The sequence below is a fragment of the Chelonoidis abingdonii genome, chromosome 10 (genome assembly GCF_003597395.2).
Source record: "Chelonoidis abingdonii isolate Lonesome George chromosome 10, CheloAbing_2.0, whole genome shotgun sequence".
Classification (NCBI taxonomy): domain Eukaryota; kingdom Metazoa; phylum Chordata; order Testudines; family Testudinidae; genus Chelonoidis; species Chelonoidis abingdonii.
This window is the reverse complement of record NC_133778.1, coordinates 50,033,817-50,058,098: the sequence shown is the minus strand read 5'-3', so window position 1 is coordinate 50,058,098 and position 24,282 is coordinate 50,033,817. Positions and strand designations below refer to the sequence as shown.

The window sequence follows — 24,282 nt, the reverse complement described above, 5'->3', positions numbered from 1 at the left end:
GATTCACTAGTGCCCAGGCTCCAGTGCAAGGTGTAACGGCTAGATCCCGCTGGCGCTCGAATCTGCACTCAGTACTGGCGTTAACTCCTCCCGGGCACGGTGCAGGGCGGCAGCAGCCTGTTAGCACGGGCTGGGCTGTGCTCCTTGCAAGCCTGGGCCCAGCGCCAAAGCTCTCCTCCTCCTCCTGCTCGCGCTTTGCCGTTCCATTGGGCGAAGGAGACGCCACTTAATCCGGCGGCCTGGGCCCAATCCTAGTGGACTTCCGCGTTTCCTGGTACCTAGAAAGCCCATGAGCCGCTGCTCAGTGTTGCTGAGGGTGCAGGTACCGAGGTTGCTGGCTGGAAGCTGCATTAGCTCCACTGCTGCTGCGTCCACCTTCTCTTCCATCCTAGGCGGTAAAGACCTTGCTGGAAGCATCGGCTAGTATTACTGAGCAGTTCCTAGTGTTTCAGGGAGTAACAGCCTGACTAGGCTCTTTGCCAGCAAATTCCTGCTTTGTAAGTGTCGGTGCTATTTGTTTTTAAAGCTGCTTTGCTTTAAGTTGCCTGCATTGTTAGTAATAAAATAAAGAAGGTTACTGGGGGAGAAAAATTGAAGCATACCACCCAACTCCTTTTAAGTACAGTGGGCTAGCAGAGCTTTTTTGAGAGGGCACTCATGGGAACACTAGTAAGTAATCTGATAGATAATTTAATATTTTGTGTACATGTAAAATAATAAAACAAGGTTTGGCAGCACAATGTATATTGCCAAGCAGCTGCTACCCTGACTGGGCTGCAAGAATTACTCCACATCACCTTCTTATGTTTGGCAGAATCAAATAAGAGCACAGCTGAAGTGAAAACATTTCTTCTCTGAGTTATCATCAAAAGGCATTTTTATGCATGAGGGGCAGGAAGGGTGTGACTTGTGCAAACTACGGCCAGGACACTTCTTCAGGACTCAGTTACTAAATTTTGTGGTGTCATAACTCAGATGGATTGCATTGCCTCTTGCTTCCTAGATAAAACTGTAATGGACTTGTCAACACTTTTGTAGGCGGCAAGTGACTTTTTTTGCTTCAGCATTTAATTCTGATGTAAGTTTTTATTTGCAGTCATGGATACAGTGATGGCAAAAAGAAAAAAAAGCACTGCAAAGTGTTGCTCGGTGGCTTTAAAAACATACCAAGAACAGGATAATATACTTGTTATGAAATTAAGTGTAATTTACTATCCTTACGCATTAACCCATACTTGGAAAAGTTCTCATTTTTACAACCCTAATCGATTATTATAAATTTCGTGGGGATACTCATCCATTCAGATCAAACGATTAAACAGGAATTTCACAGTGGAATGTGTTCTGTAACAAAAACTTCAGTTGTTACTTCTTAAGAGTTTTTAAAATTGATGATATATAACAAACTTGTATAAGGTCCCGTGTAGCTACCTCTTTTTGCTTTATGTCATCATCCCTTTCAGTAGTTAAGTACACTTAGGATTTCTTAATATTCTGAAGCTTTTGTTTTATATAGTGACATATCAGACCATTTCCTAAACATTGTGGAATCTGGTTAACTTTTCTGCTAATGAAGCATTCCACTATAGTTAAGGTGTTGTCTCTACTAAAAATGTCTGTTATATATTGCACCTTTTTTTGAAAATTCTAATTGACCAAAAAAGTAAATGTTCTATAACAAACTAGTAAACAGAGTGGAATATTGATTGAGTCTTGCTTTCCTATTGGATACTATAGAACTCTAACTGCTAGGAAGATGGATACTGGTCACAGAATACCATTTCCATGGTAACGTTGCTGAACTTTTGAAAATAAAGGGAATTATTTTTAATTTGAATTTTAAAAAAGATTTTCATGGAATAAAATATTTTGAGTTGGGTATTTCCGTATAGTTAATGACCAGGTGGATTTCCTTGAGCTTTTCTCTCTTCTAGCCAGCCACTAACTGTTAGGGAAGTGTCTAGTGTGAAGGCCATTAGTACACACCCTCAATTATATGAGTTATTTCGCAAGGCTTGAACATTCTATCATATCTACCTTCCATAGGACTAAACCTATATAAAGGCTGATACCAAAGATAAACTTGAAGCTAGCCCTGTACCCTGGCTGCTGGTAAGAAGTAGGAACCGTCTCTGTCTTGGAACTCTCACTTTTCTCCACTGTTCGGGCAAAAATAGTTCTTTTTTTTTTTTCCTAGCAGCTGCATTTTCTCCATCCTCTTGTCTTGTTTGTTGTTGTAGGGGAACTTGCTTTCCTCTCAACCCCAATACCTACTCCTGCTGCTTAGAGCTTTCTCAAGCAGCAACAGAATGAAATTGACAAGACTAGGCACTTGAGCTGCTTCTACTCAATAGCCCCATACCAATTTCACACTACTGCTGTTTGAAAAAGCACTGAATAAGTAGCAGGGCACTGGAGTTCTCTTTGTAGACTCAGACAACACTGTTCACATTTGGAAATTGATCTTCATGATCGTAAGGGGCAGATTATTTTTATATAAAATCTTAATTCTTATGGTTCCTAATTTTTGAGGGAGAGTTTCCTTATCTCCAGTGGCTGAAATTGTCAAGTCCTGGATATCGCTTCTACAGTTATTATTGCAGGAGTGACACTGGTCTCAAATAATTCTAATCTGTGATTCTTACCCATACTTATCACAGATGCTATTCTTATGTTCTCCCTCTCTCTCCCCCCTCAACACATATATCCATACAAACACTCTGGATCAAAGTTTGAGAATATTTGCTGGCAGTCTGCAGAAAGCTGGCCGGCCGTATTGTGCTAGCTTTCCTTATTTCCAGCTGCTAAGTCACTTTAAAAAACAGCTAAAATATATTAAATACTTTCCTAATATTACTTTCCCATATAATGATCACTGTAGTGGCTACAAGACAGTTATGTGATTATGAATGAAAGGGGAGGTGTTTAATTGCAAATTGCAGGAGAGTTTGTCCATGAGATAGTCTCTCTATTTAGATATCATCCATCCTAGGAAAATTCTTGAGAACATATAAGAGGTATCATTGATGCTATATACTAATTTTGTATATGTAAAAATAATGAATGCCGCAGATTTGAGATGTAAATTGTCTGAGGTCAGAAAATTCAGACTTTGACTTTCTACTGGAATTGTAACTGTTACTTTCATGGGCTCTGTGTGTTTCGCTGGGTCTTTCATTTCATGATACTATGTGTGAATATGTATAGATTCTGCTTAGCTGATTGTTACTCGGGCTATATGGTTTGTCATCTTAGGCCCATCTTCTGAGTACTGATTGATAGTATTATAGATAGCACTGATCAGATAAGTGAATTTAAATACCTAGGATCAATGGTTGCGGAATATGGTACCCTCCCGAGTTGTACTAATCTGGTTCGTACAAATGGCAGGAAATGTCTCTGTGATAAAAAGATGCCAATAAAGTTAAAAGGTTGAGTGTATAAAACTGTAACTTGACCCATCCTATATGTATAGGACAGAGACTTGGCCAGCCACAAAAAGAGAAATTAGTATGCTCTCCACCACGAAAATGAAGATGTTGAGATGGTCAAATAGTTGTACACTCTGTGATAGGAAACAAAATGAGGTTGTGGGGTACCTAATGTGAGTTGCCTCAACTGAAGACAAATTGAGAGAGGTGAGACTACGTTAGTATGGGCACATCTAGTGAAGAGCCGGGAGTTATATTGGTAGGATGACTCTTGCAGGGATCATAGATGGAAGATGACCAAGGGGAAAGTTAAAGTCTCAGAACATTGATCAGATATCAACAGACCTGAGGGAGACCAATTATATACAGCCAGGCATACAAGCAGGAGTTTTGAAAGAAGGCTGTAAAAGTCGCTGACTCCAAATAGGGAAATGGCAAGAAAGAGGAAGACGACAACTTATCTGATAAATAGTATCTCAGTCACATTTTAGTTCAACCCTTTAATTTTTTTCGCTCTTAAAAAATCTATTCTGCTCACAGAGAATGACAAATATAAATACATAAAATGATAGTTCTTATAAGTCATTTTCATGCTATTCAATCCTTGAATTCTTCAACATTGTCAGATTAATTATATAGCTATGAAGCAACCAGCCAGATCCTCGGTGTAAATCAACATTATTCCACTGGCTTAAATTACCAGTTTACGCTAGCAAAAGATTTGGCTTGTGGTTCATCTTTTCAAAAATGGTCTCAAGTTGCATAATCCATAATTGCATAACCAAGTATTTTTATTATGCAGTTTTCAGTGACCAAGTTTTTTTTTTTTTGCCTTAAGAAGACTCATATGTACATAAAAGTTTACTGTTGGGGCAAGAATGCTTGGCTAATTCTGCTTCTGATGTCACGGAATGTGTAGATGATTAACTTTAAACCACAAAAATGAATGTAGTAATTTCATTTTTTAACTTACATTGCAGAAGGGTTTTTTCCCCACTCAGGTTATATTTGAAACATTGCTCATTTATGGACCTAATACTGCCACATTTGCCCAAGTTTTCTAACAATTCAAATAATACAACATTAGCTAGCGGAGAGCTATGTTCTCTGTTTGCTCTCCATGTATGTAAGGCTCTGTAGCAAGGTTCACTACTTAACGGCACTGCTTCATGGCTTATCTGGGGATTAGCTCACCAGCTGTCCCTTCCATCAGCCTATTGTTTTAATATCACCTTCTAGGACTCTTGGTAGTAGTCTTTTTTCGTTAATTGTCCCTCCATCCAGGTCACTTTAGTTCTCCCCTTCAGGGGGTGGGAGGAATGGCTGTTAGGGTCTTTCTAGGCAAGCTGTCCCTCTGCTGTTCCAGGCAGTTCTCTGTTCTACATCCAAGGCCGTGCCACTTCTCTGTTGGCTGGTAGGGGAACTCGGGGTGTGTCTACACTACCCACTGAATCGGGGGGGCAGGGATCGATTTATTGTGTCTAGTCTAGACATGATAAATCAACCTCTGCGCACTCTCCCGTCAACTCCTGTACTCCACCGCCACAAAAGGCACAGGCAGAGTCGATGGGGGAGTGGCAACAGTTGACTCACTGCAGTGAAGACACCGAGGTGAGTAGGTTTAAGTACATCGACTTCAGCTCCGTTATTCACATAGCTGAAGTTGCATAACTTAGATCGATGATTTTTTTTTTTCTTCCCCCCCTGTGTAGACCAGGCCTCAGACCTTCCCTCTGTTCCAGGTTCTAGCCCAGAGACCCTATGCTCTGCTACTATGATCTACTTCTAAACTTAGCTGCTACTTCTCTGAGCTCTGTTCTACTTCCTCTCCCTGTCCTCTAGAACCTCTGGATTTACTACCTGTCCGAGATTCCTCTGCTCTGTAGCTACTTCTCCATCCTTATAATCTCTAACCAACATCCCTCCTGCTGATTATTTCCCCCTGCAAGCCCCTTCTGTTCTCTGCTTCTTAGCTTTGTTCAATCCCTGCCTGTTCCTGCCCAGGTAAACTTCATCCTTAATTAAGCATTAATGATCCTTGGCTCCCTTCCAGGGGCAACCTATTAATTGGTCCATCTTGCCTACCTTAACCCCTTCAAGACTGGCGTGGGTGAACACTCCAACACAGGCTCTTTCTATGCAGGGATTTTTTGTAGCAATGTAGCTACACAGCACCAGTGTAAGATGGGACTTGCACTCGTGGAATTTATCTACATGATTTGGTGTAACTAGATACATTTCCCAATTATAGATAAATCCTAAAACAGTAGGTACAGTACCTGCAGTGCTACATATTCATTTGTATAACAACATGTGATGATGGAGTGTAGAAATGTCATATTTGGCTAATAGAGGCCAAATCAGCCCCAGGCAGTGACATCTGAAGCTGGTGTCATTCTTTGAGGGAAGAGTTAAAAAGGGAGCGCCCAGCTCAGTTGCTGCCTTAATGGGAGGGAGAGCAGACTTTGAGATCTTACTGTGAGCAGAGAAGGTTGGGTGGGGCTAAGAACTGGGAAGCCTGCTCTTAACGGAGCCCCTTCCAGGTAAGGGATGAGGTTTTTTTTTATTTTTTCATGTATATTGTGGATTTCAGTGGGTGGAATTTTTGTACTGGACTTTTTTGGGTAGACTCTGTGTATATTTTGGACTTTGGAAGGAGTGGAGCTGTTATGTGGCCTAGCATGGAGGGCTGTGTCACCTCATCTGGGAAAGTGTTGGAGGCTGGGTAGAGCAGTTGATGACCAGGAGGAAAACACAGGCAGAACAACTAATGTGCTTTGCCAAAATGGGGCATGTTTCTACATACTAATTAAGGAACAGATTGGTCATATAGTATATTCAATGGCAATAATATTTTTAATTGCAGCATTAGCTAAACAGAGCTGTGCTATGTCTCAGTGATTTAGGGGAAAGGTAATATATTTTTATAAATGTTCAGCAGTAAGGGACAATGACTGAAGATTAGTTGTTTTACTTAGTGTGTGATATGTAGGTTTAACAGTTAAAGACATAGTCAAGTGTCTATGTTCTTGTTTCTGTATTTCTAAACCGTCCCTTATAAGTTTTATCTTTGTATCAAATTAAAGCTTGGGTAAGCTCTACTTGCTGCATATTTATTTGTACATGTGTGTAAACAGTAGTTACTTTCGTGATTCTTGAAGTAGGCCCTCCTAATTACTTAGTGTCATCTAAACTATTATGCCTTTAAGAGTAAATTCCTGTCTTTATATGATAAATATGGATGATTTAGTTGGGGTTGGTCCTGATTTGAGCAGGGGGTTGGACTAGATGACCGCCTGAAGTCCCTTCCAACCCTGATATTCTATATAAATGAAAAATTTGTTTTTAAAGTACTACTGTAATGGCACAATTCTGTGTTTTGGATTATTACTGTACAATTTCTATAAAGATGTTAAAAATGTTCCCATTGATATAATAATGATATGCTGCATTGCTTTGTTAGCATTCTGAATTAGTGTCCTGAAAATTAATTTACTGAATGCTCCATGGAAGGCTAACCACTAATGTGTCTTCAGGATTCCAGCTATCATTAATTGTTTGTTCTTTGTTTGTGTTGTTATAGCACCTTGGGGTCTTGACTTATGACTAGGGCTCCTTTGTGCTACGTGTTGTACATGAAGTTGGTGGGATCATTCAATGGCACACCCACTTGCATAAGGACTAATTACATTGTGGTGAATTCTCCATTAATGCCTGTGATAAGGGCAACGGAGGGGAGAGAATGGTAGGAAGGCAAGGCAAGGCAAGCTGAGCAGATTAGAAGGGAGTTGGAAAATTTTAGGGTTAGAGGAGACCGAGGTAAACCATCTTTTGGTAGATCAGTTTCCTATATGAAAACATTAGGTAAATTTTCTGTAATTTCTGCTCAAGCAACAGTTCTTTGTCATTCTGTTTTCTGCCTTCTAAAATCCCTTTTGTAAGTATAGTTGAAGAATTCCACTCTTTTCAATATCCACTTAGATAGTTGGTTCCTGTTTTCAAATGTAAATGTCTTTCTTGGCTGTTTCAAGCCAAGGGTTTTCATGCAACTCAAACAATCTGCTTTTTAGTTTTATCTGGATGGCTTGTTGTGATGTTTATTTGAATGCTCAGAGACAGATTTCCAGAGATTCTTGTTTTCCTTCTTCCTGAGCTTTTGTCTACATTCTCTTTTCCTTAAAATGATTGGTCTTTTAGTCTAGTCATATAGATGAGTTAGATCTTACTGCATTTTCTTATAACTAGTCCTTAGGCAAGTGGGTGTGCCATTGAATGGTCCCACCAACTTCACGTAATACGAATGCAGGACTGGGCTCTGTCATGCATTGTATAGCACTGAATAACTGGACACACAGTTGTTGACTCCCCATCCCCTGTACATTTTCAAGTGTATCGGGAACAACTTAATGGAGAGTGAAAAGGTAACATGAATATTGGGAAGGGAGGGAAAAACAAACAAACATTAGAGGAAAGACTGAAAAAACTATTGGTGAGGCAGATCAGAGAAAAGGGGGAAAGAACATGCTGTCAAAGAGGAAGACTGAACAGATTTCAGCAGAATGAAAGATTAGCGCAAGAAAATAAGTTATAGAAAATCTATATAACAGTAAAAAATATTTTGTATTCATTTTCGTGAATTTAACATTTGAAAAGATGGTGTTTTAGACCAAGAAATATTAGGAATTTACTAAAAGGAGCACAACATTGATGAGAAATAATCCCCCCCACTACTTCAAGTCTTACTCATGGGGGATGGGAAGTGAGAAGGGAAATGTGTTGTAATTTTTGCCTTTAAAAAGTGTCAGGCTTTTCTTTCAAAGCTGAATGTCAAGCTGCTTCCCTCTCTAGTGTCCAAGTGCAACCCCCTTTCAATTAAAAAGGAAAAAAAGTCACTGTATGGCTTCTGCCCTCAGTTCACAGCAATGAAGAGTGCACCTCAGATCTCACTTGAATCCCGGCAAATAATTGTTTTTTCCAAAATACCAAAAGGCATTATTTCACACCAAAAAAATTATTTTCAGGTTAACTAGTTAGCTAAAGTTTTACAATAAAGCAACAGAAAGGAGTGGCTTAAAAATGTGTGTTGATGCTCCTAAGGTAGTCAATTCCTAATCCATTTTAACCAATTTAACTGATTTGAGTTAAAAAACATCACCACACAAAACACTTAGTTTTGTCTCAGTGCAGTTTCAAAATGTCCAGTAATCATCCACCTAGAAAGTATAGGCTAATGTTAATAACTTTGGCGAACACCTTTAATTGTAGTTTATTTACTGAGTGTCTGTCCAAATAGAGGACATGTACTTGCATCCTGATTTGGTTTTGCCCTGTTAGAAAATTATCTTGGTATAAATGTTTCTATAAGACTAGTGTTAGCTTCCTAAACTGAGCCCATGTGTGCTAATTAAGGACCTGATTCCAAAAGATGTCGAACACCTGCAGCTCCCACTGACTTGAATGGAAGCTGCAGGTGCTCGTCAGCTTTACAGAACTAATTTAGAAAATTGAAATCGTCTCCTGACATGCCTAAATAATTACTCGTGCAATTACTGAAAGGGTGGTGTCTGTTTGGCTGTGCAGATCTATGTCCAGTTTTGTAATAAACAAGACAATTTTTATATCTCTAAAGTTCCTGCTACAGGTGTATGTTTGTCTGGAAAAAATGGCTGATGCTAAAGGGCAAATGTTAGGATCATAGTAGTCAGGGTAGATTTAAATTTTTGTTATTTAAATCAGATTATTAAATTAAAATCAAATACAGCTTTATTAAAAAACTATTTAAAATTAAATTTGAAATAATGACAACCAATGTTAAGGCCTAAACTTTTTATAATCTATTAAAATTTAAATTAATGTGAAAATAATTCAATAGTACCTATTTGCTGCAAGTTTTAATGAGAGTCAAACCACTGACCTGGTGGAAGACGCATGGTAAGCACTTAGACTAGAGTATGAAGTGCTAAACTAGCTTTTGACACCAATTCAGAGAGAATATTTTCTTCACAACAGTTTATTCAACTAGTTCAGTTCACTGACTCATTCATTCCAGTTAAGAATCCCCCTCTCCCCCCCTCAAAAAAGTAAGAAAGCTTGTTTTCATGTTCCAATCTATGAGTAAAACAAGGTGTGAGATGATGAAATCTGCTGGTTCTAAAATCTTGAAGGACATGGTGACCAGAAATAATCAGCTCAATTTATTAACTACAGATAATAGTTCCTTTATTTAATAAATCAGTTAGTTTGCTGCGGCCAGGGGAGAGGTGCCTGTCTTCCAGCCCCAAGCTGCTGCGGTGAGAGAGGACTGGGGGAAGTCCTCTCTCCCCTCCGCAGCTCCAGGGCAGCTTGCACCCCAAACCTATCAACCCCAACCCCACTCCAGAGCCCATTCCCCTGCACCCCAACCCTCTGCCCCAGCCCTGAGCCCCTCATCCCTGGCCCCAGAGCCTTCACCCCTAGCTGGAGCCCTCACCCTCTGCCCCCTCCCACATCCTGTATCCCTCATCCCTGGACCCACCCCAGAGCCTTCACACCTAGTCAGAACCCTCACCCCTGCACCCAGCCCTCTGCCCCAGCCCAGAGCCCTTTCCTGCACCCTGAACCCTTCATCCCCAGCCCTACCCCAGAGCCCACCCCCAACGAGAGCACTCACCCCCCTCACCCCAATCTTCTGCCCTAGCCCTGAGCTCCCTCCCGCACTCCAAACCCCTTGGCCCCACGCCCAGCACGTGAATTTTGTTATGTGAACCTCCATATTGGTGCACATAACAACTCATGCCGCACATGAATGTAAAAAATTAGAGGGAACACTGGTCACAGGGAGGGATATTACAGAGAAAGCAACTTAATTTTATTTGGGTTTAACTTTAACCACTTGCTTGTCATCATAGTGCTGATTTGAGATAGGCTTTGTATTATACAGAAAGTCAGACTAGATTAGTATCAAAACCTCTTTGCCTTTTAAAGGGCCAGTCTTCTGAAAGATGGTAAATGGTGCTATTATGCTAATACAATTAAGGTGGTTATTTTTTAACCCCCTTTTTATTTGCTGGGTATGTCCTTCACAGGGATGACTGCCAAACAGCCATTAATATGTAGGGTTACCCTTGAGTCACAATAATACTTTGTTAAACTTCTATTAAATTAGACAAAACAGTCATAGGTTGACTGTCTCACTCCTGTCCTGTCCACCATTACAACTGGCACCATAATTGGCAGTGTCATTAGCAAGACCAAAGATTGAGTAGGCAGGGAACCTAGTAACTCCAGGTCAGGGCCGAAGCATGTTGTCAGAGCAGTGTGAGAAAGCTTGCACTGTCTATGCCTGCTCAATCTATAGGGCCATCAGTCTGGAACCTCTCACCATTTTAAATTCACTTGAGCATTTCTTTAAAGGAAATGAAAACAATATTAAAAAATAGGCACAGCTATTAAAACCAACAACAATTTATAGTTGTATTAGATATGCCTGATGCCAAGCTTTACTGTTTTTATCCATCTGTTAGCCTGAAGTCTCTGGACTTTTGCTTAAGTATAGTCTTCTTTGAACTTATTTTCTGAAGAGCAAGTGCTCTAACTACTAAGCAGTTTGCACCTAAGGATTGAAGTCCTTTTGTCCTGTTAGTTGTGGATGTTACCTCAAATCCTCTCACTACCTAAGATGAAAACCTTTGTGCTAATAGTATCACCTGAACTCATTTACAATTACTAGAAACTAATTACTGTCTTGAAGTAAAATTGTACTTTGGATAAGTCTCTGCAGCTGCCAGCCACTTCAAAGGGTGCTTCTTAGCTGAGGACAGAATTTGACCCTTGTAGATGAGAATTTATTTATATGATAAAGGAAGATGGAAAATAGTTGGCACAGAAGAAAGACAAAGGCAGGGCAGAATCTAGACCCTAAACACTGTGGAGTAGATTTCATTGACTACTGAGTGTTAAATTGGCTGCACTCTCATGGGGATCATGTAGTATTGAAGTGGCCTTTGCAGTTCAGCTGGGCACAACCATTCTATGATGCAGCTGGGTGGCTAGAGTCAAATTGGAGAAAGGGTCTTAGCTCAGTCCCTGCTCAGTGCTTTAGCCAGTTGCATGGCTAGATCTAGCCTGAGTCCTTCACTGCTTCTAGACCAGTAGTTCTCAACTTTCCCAGACTGCTGTACCCCTTTCAGGAGTCTGATTTGTGTACCCCAAGTTTCACCTCACTTAAAAACGTCTTGCTTACAAAAATCAGACATAAGTGTCACAGCATACTTACTGAAAAATTGCTTACTTTCTCATTTTTACTGTATAATTATAAAATAAATTGATTGGAATGTAAATATTGCACTTATCTTGTAGTGTGATACTTGAGTCTGTTTTTAACTTGTGAGCCTTGTTCGAAGCCCAAGTCCTGCTGCCCCGGGGCTGAAGCCCTGCTTGCCACCCCCTACTGTTCACCTGCACTTGCAACCCCCCTAAACCCATCTTGTGGACCCCCTTGGGGGCTGCAGTCCCCCAGTTAGAGAAACACTGATCTAGATGAGTACCTTCAGTTGGACCCTCGGCTCTGGACTATCAGATACTGGCCTAACTGGTGGGAGAAAGAATGAGCTGGGTTAGACCTGAGGCAGAGTTCAAGAGGCTGGCCTTGTCTCATGTTGCTGAAGTTGTTATGGACATGCTGTGTAGCCTCTTTTATGCACACTAGACCTGCTGTGGTTTTCTGAGCAGAGTTGAGGCCACTGCTTAGCACACTTAACTCCTTCCCCTTCATTCATGTGTAGCTGTTCAAGTGGCTAAGAATAGCAGGGCTTGACTTCATCCATTAAAAAGAGCTCTAGCAGCTTTATTGTGGCTGAGAGACGGGGAAAGGCACAAATAAAATAGGAGGGAGTTTTGGCTGCAGAAAGATCCTGAGATAGGGAAGAAAGATTATCTTCTCTTTGCATCCAATCTGGTTTATATCATATGTTTTAAGGAATCACTTGGAAGAATCATCCCTGTTGAGGATGCATTCGTTAAGGACTTGCTTACTTAAACCCTGAAGAAGTTTGAAGTCAATGAAAGACAATATAGAAAACTTGTATTTGTGTTTTTATATTGATAGGCTTTTTGTGTACAAGGGTAGTAAACAATGGTAGTTAATCAGTCTGACAAATGAAAAATAAGAGTGACAACAACTTCCCCTATGTATTTTGGATGTCTTTGCATTTTGAAGTACATATGTGCATGAAAAAGGGTGCCTCCCGACACAAATTAAAAGAAATCTGATACTTCTTGTTTTGTTCTGAAGCTACTTGACGCAGTGCTCCTTGAAAATGAAAGCAAAACAAGAGCTTTCCATCCCCAGTTATGTTGGCAGTGTTGCCGAATGGATAGAGTAGAGGACTTAGGAGATGTAGGTTCTGTTTCTGGTTCTGCCACTGTTCTACTCAGTGACCTTGGGCAAACTTTCTGTGCCTCAGTTTCCCCATCTCTAAAATAGAGATAATGTTACTGACCTCCTTTGTAAAATGCTTTGAGATCAATGTATTGAAAAGCAGCTTAGAAGAGAAGAGGTGGTATTGTTATTACTGGTAGCAGGACACAATTTCTCATGCTGTTTCAGAAGGCTTTGTGATATCTTATACATTTTGAACCACTTGGGAAGATGCTAGGCTTATTAAATGAGATGTATACATAGCAGAGAGGGACATCTTTAATTTTTAAGTATAGTATATTGAAGAAGAATCAAAAGTGGAATTCAGCTTTAGCTGGTATCTTTTTGCACTGCTGAAAGGTTAAGAAGTATCTTGGTTTACTTTATTTTCTGTTGGGAAAAGTTACATTATTTCACCTCCTTATTTTTGGAAGTTGAATGTTAAAAATATATAAATTTGTCCTGTATGCTAAATAACGTGGATATATTTTCCCTTTTATGTTCATTTGTTTTGTTTTTATTTCCTTGTAAATGTTAAAATATATTTGGAGCTCTACCAGTAGCTGTAATTTTGAATGATTGTCCCTGTGAAGTTTTATTAATACTAAACGAGTTCCCTCAGCAGAATGCTTTACATTCTGCATGTTTTGCTTAACCCTTTGTGTGACAGATTGAACCATATGTACCATAATACAAATGTCTAGTCACAGGCTGGCTCTGAAAAATTTCAGTTCTCCTCCATTATTCTTTAAGCCTGATCCAAGCCCTGTAGAAGTCAACGGAAAGACTCCCATTGACTTCGTTGGGCTTTGGATCAAAATCATAGATCTTAGGGTGGTTCTGTTTTACAGGTATAATTTGCATTTGGACAAGAGATTAAGAACAAGGCAATTAATGGTGGTTTGTGATTTCAAGTCTTTCATCAAAGTACAACACTCCAGGTTCTTGCTTATGCTATTAGCTTTTTGAAATATTTGGGATATAGTGGAATAAACCTGTGTCTGACTGCATAACTTTGTGTACATTTTGCAATGTGTGCCTTCTAAAATAACTGACTTATTGTTGTAGTCCTTTAAAATCAATACAAATAGTTTAAAAAGTTATTGATGGCACAAACGGTCTATCTCAAACTTGGAAAAGAATCAAATTTTCTCTCATAACTTGCAATAGGTGTCTGTAATGTATATGTGCTAGAAAAGTGTACAATACTTCATACTTCTACTATCAGATGATTCTTTACAATGCATAGTTTATTTTTCTGATTTCAATAAATGCTTGTAATTCTCACGTCATGCTGCTTGCGTCATCTGCACTATCTGTGTCCACAATAGCCTTTACTTTTAGAACACTGTTTACTGCGTCTGTGTGCCCTGTATAGACCACTCTGCTCTCAGTTGGTGCTCATAGGACATTGTTACTTCCTTTGGCCAATTGCTAATGACAGGCATCATGCTAAGATCAGTTTGTTAAACAATTCCTCTTCCCATTACATGCACAAGGCTTGTCTTTCTTCTCTGCTATAAAAATTGCTTTTTTTTTCTTTTTTCCCCCCGCCTTTTCAGACATTAGGGTAATTCTGAGGTAAAAAAACACAGTGAAGATCGGTCATTTTTGTTTTACCATGAGATAAAGTTGCAGAGATCCACTCCAGGTTGGGGGTATAAGGTTGACCTCAGCGAACATACCTCATAGTAAAACAAAAGTGCGTGGTCTTCACTGTGTCTTTTACCTCAGGAAAACTCATGCATGTTGGGTACCCCAATTTTTTTTAAAACAAACAAAAAAAACAACCTTCCCCCCCCCCCCCAACATTTTTAGCAGTGAAGACTAGCCCATATGGTCTATTTCCTTAGTTGGTCTTCTGGGAGTAGTCTTTTCCCTGAAGTAAGTTGGTAGTCTGCTCTAGGGGTGGTGATACAAAAGTGTTTAATTGCCATGAAAGTAAAAGGTAGTCTTTTGTTGGCAGCCTAGTTTGACATATCAAGGTATCTTTAAGAAGCATATGTACTATACGAAGCATAAATTTCTCACACCCATAGTTCTATAGCTGTGGTTTTCAACCATTTTTTCATTTGCAGACCCCTAAAAAACTGGAGATGTAGATTCCCTCTGGAAATCTTAGACGTAACCTGTGTATCCCCAGAGGTCAGGGGATCACAGGCTTAAAACCACTGTTTTATATCAAGCAAAAAAATCAAATTGGATGCTTCAGTGTGGTTTTACATATATTGTGTATCTGCAGCAATTAAGTTAGCCCTTTATTAGCATTTAAAATCATCCTCTTTCCAAATACATATAAGCTTTTAACTTAAGAACTAAATAGTTATAGAGCAAGTTGTGTGAAGGTGTTGATGGTGATATTGGAAAAGGCTTCACAAACTTTCATATTTGGGTGTATAGTGTGTTTGCAGGACTGTTTCTTCATAAATCAGTGGGAAAATTCATTTTTTCTTAAATATGTGAAGATGCATTTTTTTTTAATTTTTTTTTTTTTTTTGTAAAATAGATTAGTGAAATTTGCTTTATTGGATAGCATGTGATAGTTCTCTCAAAATCTGGCCATTCAGTGCACTGAAGATTCTGTAGTAAGGAGTTGTGATGAGATGCCAATCCTCCAGGGCCAGCACTAGGTACTTTGGCACTCTAAGCCACTGCTATTGTGGTGGTGGTGGTTTTGGTGGTGGTATCAGGAAGCTGTTTCAGCTGATGGGAGAGTTTGCTTGGGCTAGAGCCATACCAGTGTGGTGTTTCCTGATCTTGGTCAGTATGCTACTACTCACAAAGGAGCAGTGAATAGCTGGTAGCTAAGGTGGGGCCAAGCAGGAGCAGCCTGTTTAAAAATAAAAAAACAAATTTTAGGTGCCATCCTATTTAGCCTACCCCTGACGGCAACCAGTGATTCCCATAGCACCTACAACATTCCTGATTTACGCATATGTTGGGTAAGAGCAGGAAAGAAATAATGTTTTGTAGTGGTATAACAGTGTGTCTGTCTCATCCCCATAGTTTTTACATTTTAATAGTAGCCGTATTTGTCTGGCTATTCACTGTGACTTTTGTGTGTAGATGTGTCTGAACAGTTAACTGAGTCTGATTTTTGTTTCTTTATTTTTATGCAGCATTTTTACAGACACAAGCTGCAGAAAACTAGCATAGAAAAAAGAAAATACTGAGAGAGAGCTTAGTGATTTTTTTTTTTTCTTCATGTGTATCAGATTCTTTCTGTGTAATAAGGGAAAAATTGTAGCTCTAGGTTGATGCACAAAGAATTATTTAATCCATAATGAAGAAAATGTAAAGGTCTGTTGAACAAAATGAGTAGGTAAGTTATTGCTATCAACTTAGAAAAACTAGACTTTTTTGAAAATACTAGGAAATTATTTGTTAAAATGGCCTAATAGAATGTATTTCTTTAAAATTATGGTTCTCAAGTTTAGACACAGCAGATAAATAATATAATGGGTAAAGTTGCCTTGGAAACCACTGTTTTTTAAATTAACTAGCACATAGATGTGGAAATGAGCATTACGATTTTTGTCAGCATGTTCGTTAGTGTTCCAGCTCAAATTTCTCTACCTTTAATTCTGTTGAATGAAAATGGTGTGCAGTATGTCATTCAAATATATGCACAATCTTTGTTTCAAAATGATCTTGATAAATGACATATTTTCTTATTCTGTATGTTGCCTTCTTAAGGGGGTTCCATTTTCAGCTTACAGTTAAAAACTAATCAATATAAATCAGCTTTTTAAACAGCTTTTATTCTCAATTAACTTCACAACAATTCCAATTTAAACAAATAAGGCTGTTGGGTATCTATAAACAGAGTTCACTTACGTGCTAAAAGGGACATTATTATAGAAAGACCATGCATAAGGCACTGTGTTCATAACCAAAACTACTGAATTCTCATGGACAAATATTCTGAAGTTTATCTTTTATATTTGTGAAAGGTTGGCTCTGTTCAGATAGTCAGTATATTTAAATGTCTGACACAGGTTCCATTTAATTTCTTGTTTCCAAACTGCTTTTCTCTTTCTTCCATGTTATATTCTGTAGGCACTCTTTGGGTGCAATCTTGGCCCTACTGACGTCAGTGGGAGTCTTGCCATTGACTTCAGTGGGTCAGGATTTCACCCTTCGTGTATTTTGCTTGGTGGTGAAGTTGACACCCTCCGCTCTGGGGAAACCATAAGCAAAGTTTTCCCCAATACTTTGTGTAGAGATGCGGCATAACTACCTTAGAAGTGGAATACTTTTGTCAGTGCAAGTGTATTATTTTTAAAAAGTAAGATTTTAATTGTGTTAAACTGTCAAATTTTCTGTGCTTTTTCCTCTAAAGATGTAGATCACTGATTTTTGGGTCTGATTCTGTGAGCCACAGCGTGCTTTCAGCTCATTGGAATCAATGGGCTTTGGGGGATACTAAGGATCTTGTAGGGTGATAGTGGTAGATAGCTATTGTTTACTATGAGCTACTGCACTGAGCTTTATTCTCAAGTAAATTGTCGATCCTTGATATACTTGAATATATATGAATGGGAAAAGTATAGGTTTTGTGACTTAGAAATAAATCATGTATTTTATAAAATGTGCTCAATGACATAAAAATATAAACCATATAAAGACAGCATGAGGAATTGTTTCCGTTTATTTTCTTTATAGTCAATTCATTCTCACATGATGTAGGCTGATTTTTGCCTGGTGTTGCAAGATGCTATTTTTTTTTTTTTTAATTCACTTGGATTCTAGAACGTATTGTGTTCCCAGAACAAGCATTTACAAGTTAGAGATTCATTATGTTTTCTGAAATGATTTCATTCCTGCTGCATAAAATGTGTGAAACTGCTTCCAGATTAACGTGGGACTACTAGTTAAATGAAATGCTTAATTATTATTCTGGCTATTGAAGAAACTTTACAGTAGGAGTAGTGGTACGTGGAGTGCTTGGATAATGGTTATACATTCCCTGAAGTTGTTCTCCATTTTCTTTTGTAATTCCTAAAAACAAAAGAGATACTGATGATGGCAATATAATTTTTCTAGTTGGGCACCTTAATTCTTTTTGAGTATTGAACGTTTTATTTATGTTGATTGTTTCTCTTCCTTTCCATCATAAAACATTCCCAAATTCCTGCACTTCTCCGCAGCAGTCACATTTTGAAACCACTATGAAAATAAGATATTAGGTTTACCAAAACCATAACTGGAAATAGCAAATCCAGTAAAATGGATACACAAGTAAGGATTTCAAGGACTTCTTTTGTTTAATTGGGTAGTTAAGATTGGAGAAAATGAGGTGATTTGAATGTATGGCAAACCTTTTAGAGGTTACTGGCTTCAAGATTTCAGCAGGTTTTTGTGGTGTCTATATTATCTATCTAGATTTGTCCTTTGCGTCTATCTCCATAGCACTCTGAGCATTAGTGCATCACCTCTGTACCCTACTCTCCTTTCCAGTTAACAAAACAACTTACTTTTCCTCTAAGATGTTTCTTTTACTGTTTTCTGTGCCTCCTCTCCTGTATTGTGATGAAACTAAAAGATGAGCTGCTCTTTACGTGGCCACATTGAGTGAGTACATGTAAATTTAGTGAAAGAACAAGTGATAGACTAATTGCACTAACAAGATTGGCAACATCACTAATGGAAGTTTTTAAAAGCAAATCTGCTGCTTGTCTGTACATTCCTGTGAAAGAAGTCATTTATTTCTAGGCTGTGGTTCAGGAAAATCTTAATCTTTCAAGTCAGGGGGCATGCCTATGGCACAAGTATGTTGCAAATCTCATTCATAAACCTTTTTGGCAGGACCTGTTCAGATGAGGTAATATACCTGAGTCATCCAAAAGTATTCTGCTTGCCTTTTTCTTTCATTCTTTCAGTGCATAGATGGATCTGGTGACTTATCTTGCGTTTCTCACACTGACACAATGTTATGAGTTAGACTATTACTAGTGGATACATGTCATATAGGCTTGATGCTTTGGCATGGATGTATGCTACTGTTGATGTGTACTACTCATATGGAATCTGAGTTTATCTTCACTGCAAAGTTAGCTCCGATTATATCTTGAGAACTTTTAATAACTTAAGTTCTATTCACGCGCAAACCTTTGGGTGTGGTGGTGCTTTTAACTCAAGTTGCTTGGCCTATCAAGGGGTACAGGCTAGAGTTCAAGTCAGCACAACTTGTCAGTTGCTAACATGACTTTTTTTTTTTTTTTTCTGCAGTATTGATGCAAGCTAGCTCTGCTTGAGTGCTGGTACTGCTCCAATGCCTTCCCACATTTCTTAGCATGTACCCAGAAAGGACGGACAAGTTCTCCCACAGTTCATTGGGAAATAATTCATAGAGTAGCTCAGCTTAGTGCATTGCAAAGAACCATGGGATATGCTCCAGAAGTTTGAATGCCATGCAGTGTGGATGAAGCAGCTTGACTGTTACTTCACAGCGTGACCCCTCTTACTCAAACTAGGCTATCTTGATGTAATTTGAGTACAGATACTCTCTTGAGATAACTCTGCTGGGAAAACATAACCTATAGGTGTGTGTCCAGAACTGGACTAAGATATCAGACTCTCTGTGACAGCAGTGACCAAATTGGACTCCCAGATTATTGGGACCGAAGTTCTGAGCAGTGCTCTCGAGGGTTATTTTTCCAGAAATGCTCTTGAAAGGGTTAAATGTTCCTGCAACAGTCTACTGCATAGCCTTTCCCTCTGATTTGCTAGATAGAACAATGTGGCTGTGTGACTTTACCAAAACTGTTTCTGTATTGTTTCATCCTAAATGCAGAATGCTATTGTTGAGGTTGGGTCAGGGAAGCAGATTTGACATGCAGTCAGTAAATAATTTGGGCCAAGATATAATGATTTTTGGGTGTCTCAGTTTTCAGGTGCCTTTTGAGACACCTTAAAGAGGCCTGATTTTCAGTAAGTGCTTTTATAGGGACCCAACCTTTATAATAAAACCAAACCTCTACAAATATGTGCACTGCAGAGGATCCCAAACACAAGATATGAAACCCAGACTTGTTGGTGATTTTTCTTCTGAACTCCTGAGTCCCATCCATACAGGCCCACCTTGAGGGAACAGGCAAATAATTTAACTCTTTTGCTTCTAATCTTAGATTTGCAATTTTTTTCTTACCATGTTTCTTTATACTGTTGAGTGAATGTTATTCTTGTTTACAGTATATATCTAGATGATGTTTGTTATCATTAGAACACACACGAAGACCAATGCTTGTTTAAAAATGGCTTTCTGACTGGTAGTTCTCAGTTCAATATATCACATTGATTTATTTGAATTAGGAGGCATGGTGATTTGGAACAGAGTGACCTTATTCAACATGTCTTTAAAACAGCTGTATGGTGTCCTTCTCCCATACTATTGGAGAGACTAAAGAACCTTCGTCTAGCAGATGGCTAGATAGGAAATAAATAATCATGTATATGGAGATGTACAGTATATTTTTATATGTCTAGTCTAACCATATTTACAGGATTATACAAATCGCACTCCTCTGTCACTCAGGATTATTTCTGCAGGTGCCTGACAAAGTTGTTATTATCAAAAGCAATAACATATACTCAGTTTAAGAGAACAGACATTGAGATCATAATATCTATAGTAGTCAGAGAAGGAAAAGATTTACTAGATTATAATATCCTGTCACTCACTAAACTCTTCTGAGTTTCCTAAAAGGGCAGAAAATTGTGACTTACACTGCTTTAAACTTTTACTATTCCAAATCTCACTATGGAGTCAGTCCATGCCCTACGTTAATGGAAGAACAACCACTTTCCTATCCAAACAACTTTGACTGACGTGTAGTTACTGCTCCATTCTCACTCAGTCCATGTTTTTTCTTATGTGACTGAAGCTCTGCTGGTCCTGAGGAAAAAATGGTTTAGGCTACACCTACTTAGGATTTTAGAGACAGTCCTGCATTCAAACACTGTTCTCGAAGAATGTCTGACACACAGTCCTTGTCTTCTGCCTCAACAGCTAGGAGGTGGAGTCCTGCACTTCAAATCTACCCTTCACTTCTTTTTCAGCTACTGGGTCTTGTCTGTTGCCTATATCACTGCCTCTGCTCTCTGCAGCACCTGGTTGTTTGTTGACCATCAGTGACCCCTCTGTACAGCATTGCTAGATATAACAAGCATTCAATCTCTGTTGCGCAAGAGGAGTAGTGACCTATCATTCTTGGGTGGCAAATAGGGGGTGCAGAATTTTCTTAAGAAGGTTACCTTCCATGTCCTCGTTGAGCTGCCATATCTCTTTCTGGAGTGAGCCTGGAAGTGGAAGAGGCAGTGTGAGGAGATGGCGGCATGGGGTTCTGGAAAGCAGGGAGCTGTGTCCAAGAGCGTCCCAGGAGCTGGAGTCCCAGGAGGAAGCCACCTTCCCCATCTCCAGGTCCCCTCTCCTCTCTTTCTCTGCCGGAGAGTCTGGAGAGACCATGAATTTGTGGTATCCTAAGGCAGAGGAGGTTTGCTAGGTCCCCGGCTCTGCCTCTTCGCCCTCATTCACGTGCTGGATGGCAGATTAGAGTGCAGTCCTGTTGGGTTGTAAAAGGAGGTGGACAATGAGGAAGGATAGCGAGTGGTGGTCTTTGCAAAAAAGAAAAAAATGGTTAATTTGTTTAGAAAGAGTACTCAGTGGCTAGTTCTGGGCTGGAGTTTACCTGTCAATCATTAGTGGTGGGAAGTTTTAGTTATACTTAGGATGCCATGGCAAAAGCAGCTGCTCCTGCTCATAAGCACTTGTCGGCAGTTGAGATAGGCACTCAGTGTGTAAATTAGTAAGTACATTTAAATATTTCTATACACTTTCTTCACTTATTTTCCTCTAATACACACACTTCCCAAAGATTTTTGCTTCCATCGTCTTGCCGACTTTCTGTACTGATAATATTACAACCAAAATAATTAATCTAATATGTTGTTACCCCGAAACTTTATATTCTCAGCACTAGATCTAGCTGAAATAAGTACTTTATTTTAGACAATCTGAATTCTTACATGGTTGAAACATATTAATTTCCCTCTTTTTCCCCCCCCCCCTCTTTTTTGTAGAGTAAAAAATGGCATTTCGTAAGGTAGTAAAAGGAACTGTCCTCATTGGAGGAGGTGCCATAGCAACAGTTTTTGGCCTCTCTCAGTTTTCGCAGTATAGAAACAAACACGTAAGTATTAATTATGATTTCTGATAAAATATGAAACTTAAAATCTGCTGAAGCGTGTTTTAGGTTTATATGAATAGCTTTGTTTGGATATAAATGCCAAGGGCCTCTGAGCTTGATTTGGGTAGAACTAATTTCGAGTACTGCATTAATGATGTTTCATTGCTGTAGATCTTTGAATAGTAAGAAAACGTGGACATTATTCTTGTAATTGTTCTAAGATTTCTGTTGACTTCCATGGTTAGGTGCCTAAATGTAGGCACCCATCTTTGAAAACTTTGGTCATTATCAAAATCCAAGAGGCAGAACAGACTCTTTTCCTCCATTAATTAAAATGTCGACAAAACAAAATCCTAGAATGGGAAAGGCTGTCCTTAAGTGTACTTTTGGACAAAACAGACTTTAAAAAAACAAACAAAAAAAAACACCCAATGGGTTGCTGGTTTCACTTTGTGGATTGATTCCTAGTATTGTAGGAAATGGTTTCATTTTCTTCTTTCCCAAAAGGAGGAGCAGAGCTATCGGCCTCTTTCCTCCATTCCCCAAGGAGGCTCAGGAGTGAAGCCAATATGGGAGTGAATGTGTGAACAAAGGGGTTATGGGGTGTTTGGACTGGTCTTCAGCAGAGCGGGTGGTGACTCCCGCACTAGTCAGCACAGTCCACTCCCCACTCTGCCTTCTATGCAGATAATTGTGTACAGTGACTGGCTTTGTGCGGTGCTGTGGATTTATAAATATTCAGGCTGGCCTGGACAACTGTGCATGTAGAAATTTGCCTGGTGGGGTTGTCCTTAGTGTTGGTTGCAAGGCTGGAAGCTCCCCTTTTGAGAATCTTTGCCAGTCACCAACTTTCTGTTAACTCTGCTCAGTGTGAGAGAGTGGGCAGCACTCTGATCCCGCTTGCTCCAGTCTGGGCTTGAAAATAGAGCCTGATCCCTAGGAATCCTTTTGGATTATGTCCAATTCATTTAGCAAGTGCTAAATTTGTATGTTGTTTATCACAGTATATGTGTAGCCAGCTGTCTTTATATTGCAAGCAGGTTAACAGCTTGCCATGGACAATTAACATCTCATCTTTTACTGTATATTAATTTTAAATTTGATTTGAATGATAAAATAAGATCTGGTTTTGGGTTTAATAGTCTAATTCAGGAGCAACAATAGTTGACTGTAGACAGCTTTCATTTAGTTCCAGGAATGCTTCGTCGATAATAATCCAGAGACTTTTCCTTGTATATGTACAGGAAGGAATAGTAGCATGGGTGCAGGAAAAAGAGATTATGCCTCATGACACGAGTAAAGTTAGAAAAAGAATAGTCCTGGATCCTTATAAATTAAGATGTAGTATAACAGAAAGTGTGTTTTTAAAATAGCACATTTGATCGTATGTTCAATTCAGTTGCTGCCTCTGTTTTATACTAGTTGGTGTTTATGTTCCAAAGACTGTTTGGCGTCTTTATCAGGAGTCTGCCTGAATTAGTATACTGTAACATTTTTAAGCTTAGAACTTCAAATAATAAACCAAATACATAGGATGCTAATACATATCAGGATTGTAACCAGAGCCAGGCAAATTTTTTTTGACAGAGAAATTTCCCTAGGAAAAAAAATGGAGATCTCCCCCCCCCAAAAAAGTTGATATATTTTAATTCTTCATTTTGAAACAACATGTTGTTTTCAAGTTTTGACAACAACAAACAGAACACAAATGGTCGAAAACACTCAAACTGTTGAATTGACTAGAAAAACCAAAAGTATTTCATTCTGAGTCTACTAGAAAATTTTATTGGATTCAAAACAATTTTTCTGAGTTTAGAAGAAAATTTGGTTTCTATTTAAATTGTACACCCCCCCCAAAAATCCATAATTCACTCAGCTCTAATTGTAACAGATTAATTATACACATGAATTTTTATGAAATTGATGTTCAAAAATTCAGGGAATTGCTCCCTTCTCCATCAATACTAGAAATCATAAGGAAATTTATTTCCTGGGATGGATGTAAAACTTTTCGTTGAGAAGAGTGACCCTAATGGCCAAATGAAACATTGGCTTGTGACCTGATCTCTGAAGCTACTGCAAAGTGTGTGTGGTGTGTGTGTGTGTGTGTGTGTCGCGACTGGATAGCGTAGTGGTTAAGAGCGCCGCCCAGAGTGACACGAACTAGGAGAGTCATGCCGGCTCGGACGTCTCCCGGATTAACAAGGTCTGCGCCAGATGTTGAGGAACCAGGACAATCTGACGATAAGTGGGCTACTGGAACAAA

At 39.1% G+C, this 24,282-nt stretch overlaps 1 protein-coding gene across 2 annotated transcripts in view; it reads left to right on the top strand.

The window, feature by feature from the left end:
- The first annotated feature begins 254 nt into the window (after positions 1–254).
- Positions 255–24,282, top strand: part of GPD2 (glycerol-3-phosphate dehydrogenase 2) — a 100,691-nt gene continuing 76,663 nt past the window's right edge. Inside the window, exons 1-2 of one of the 2 annotated variants that reach the window (XM_032789167.2) lie at positions 255–497; positions 21,910–22,019. In XM_032789167.2, the coding sequence (XP_032645058.1) occupies positions 21,918–22,019 (102 nt within the window). In that variant the 5' untranslated portion in view covers positions 255–497; positions 21,910–21,917. The remainder of the gene's footprint in view (positions 498–21,909; positions 22,020–24,282) is intronic. The other variant, XM_075070221.1, reaches the window with a different exon arrangement.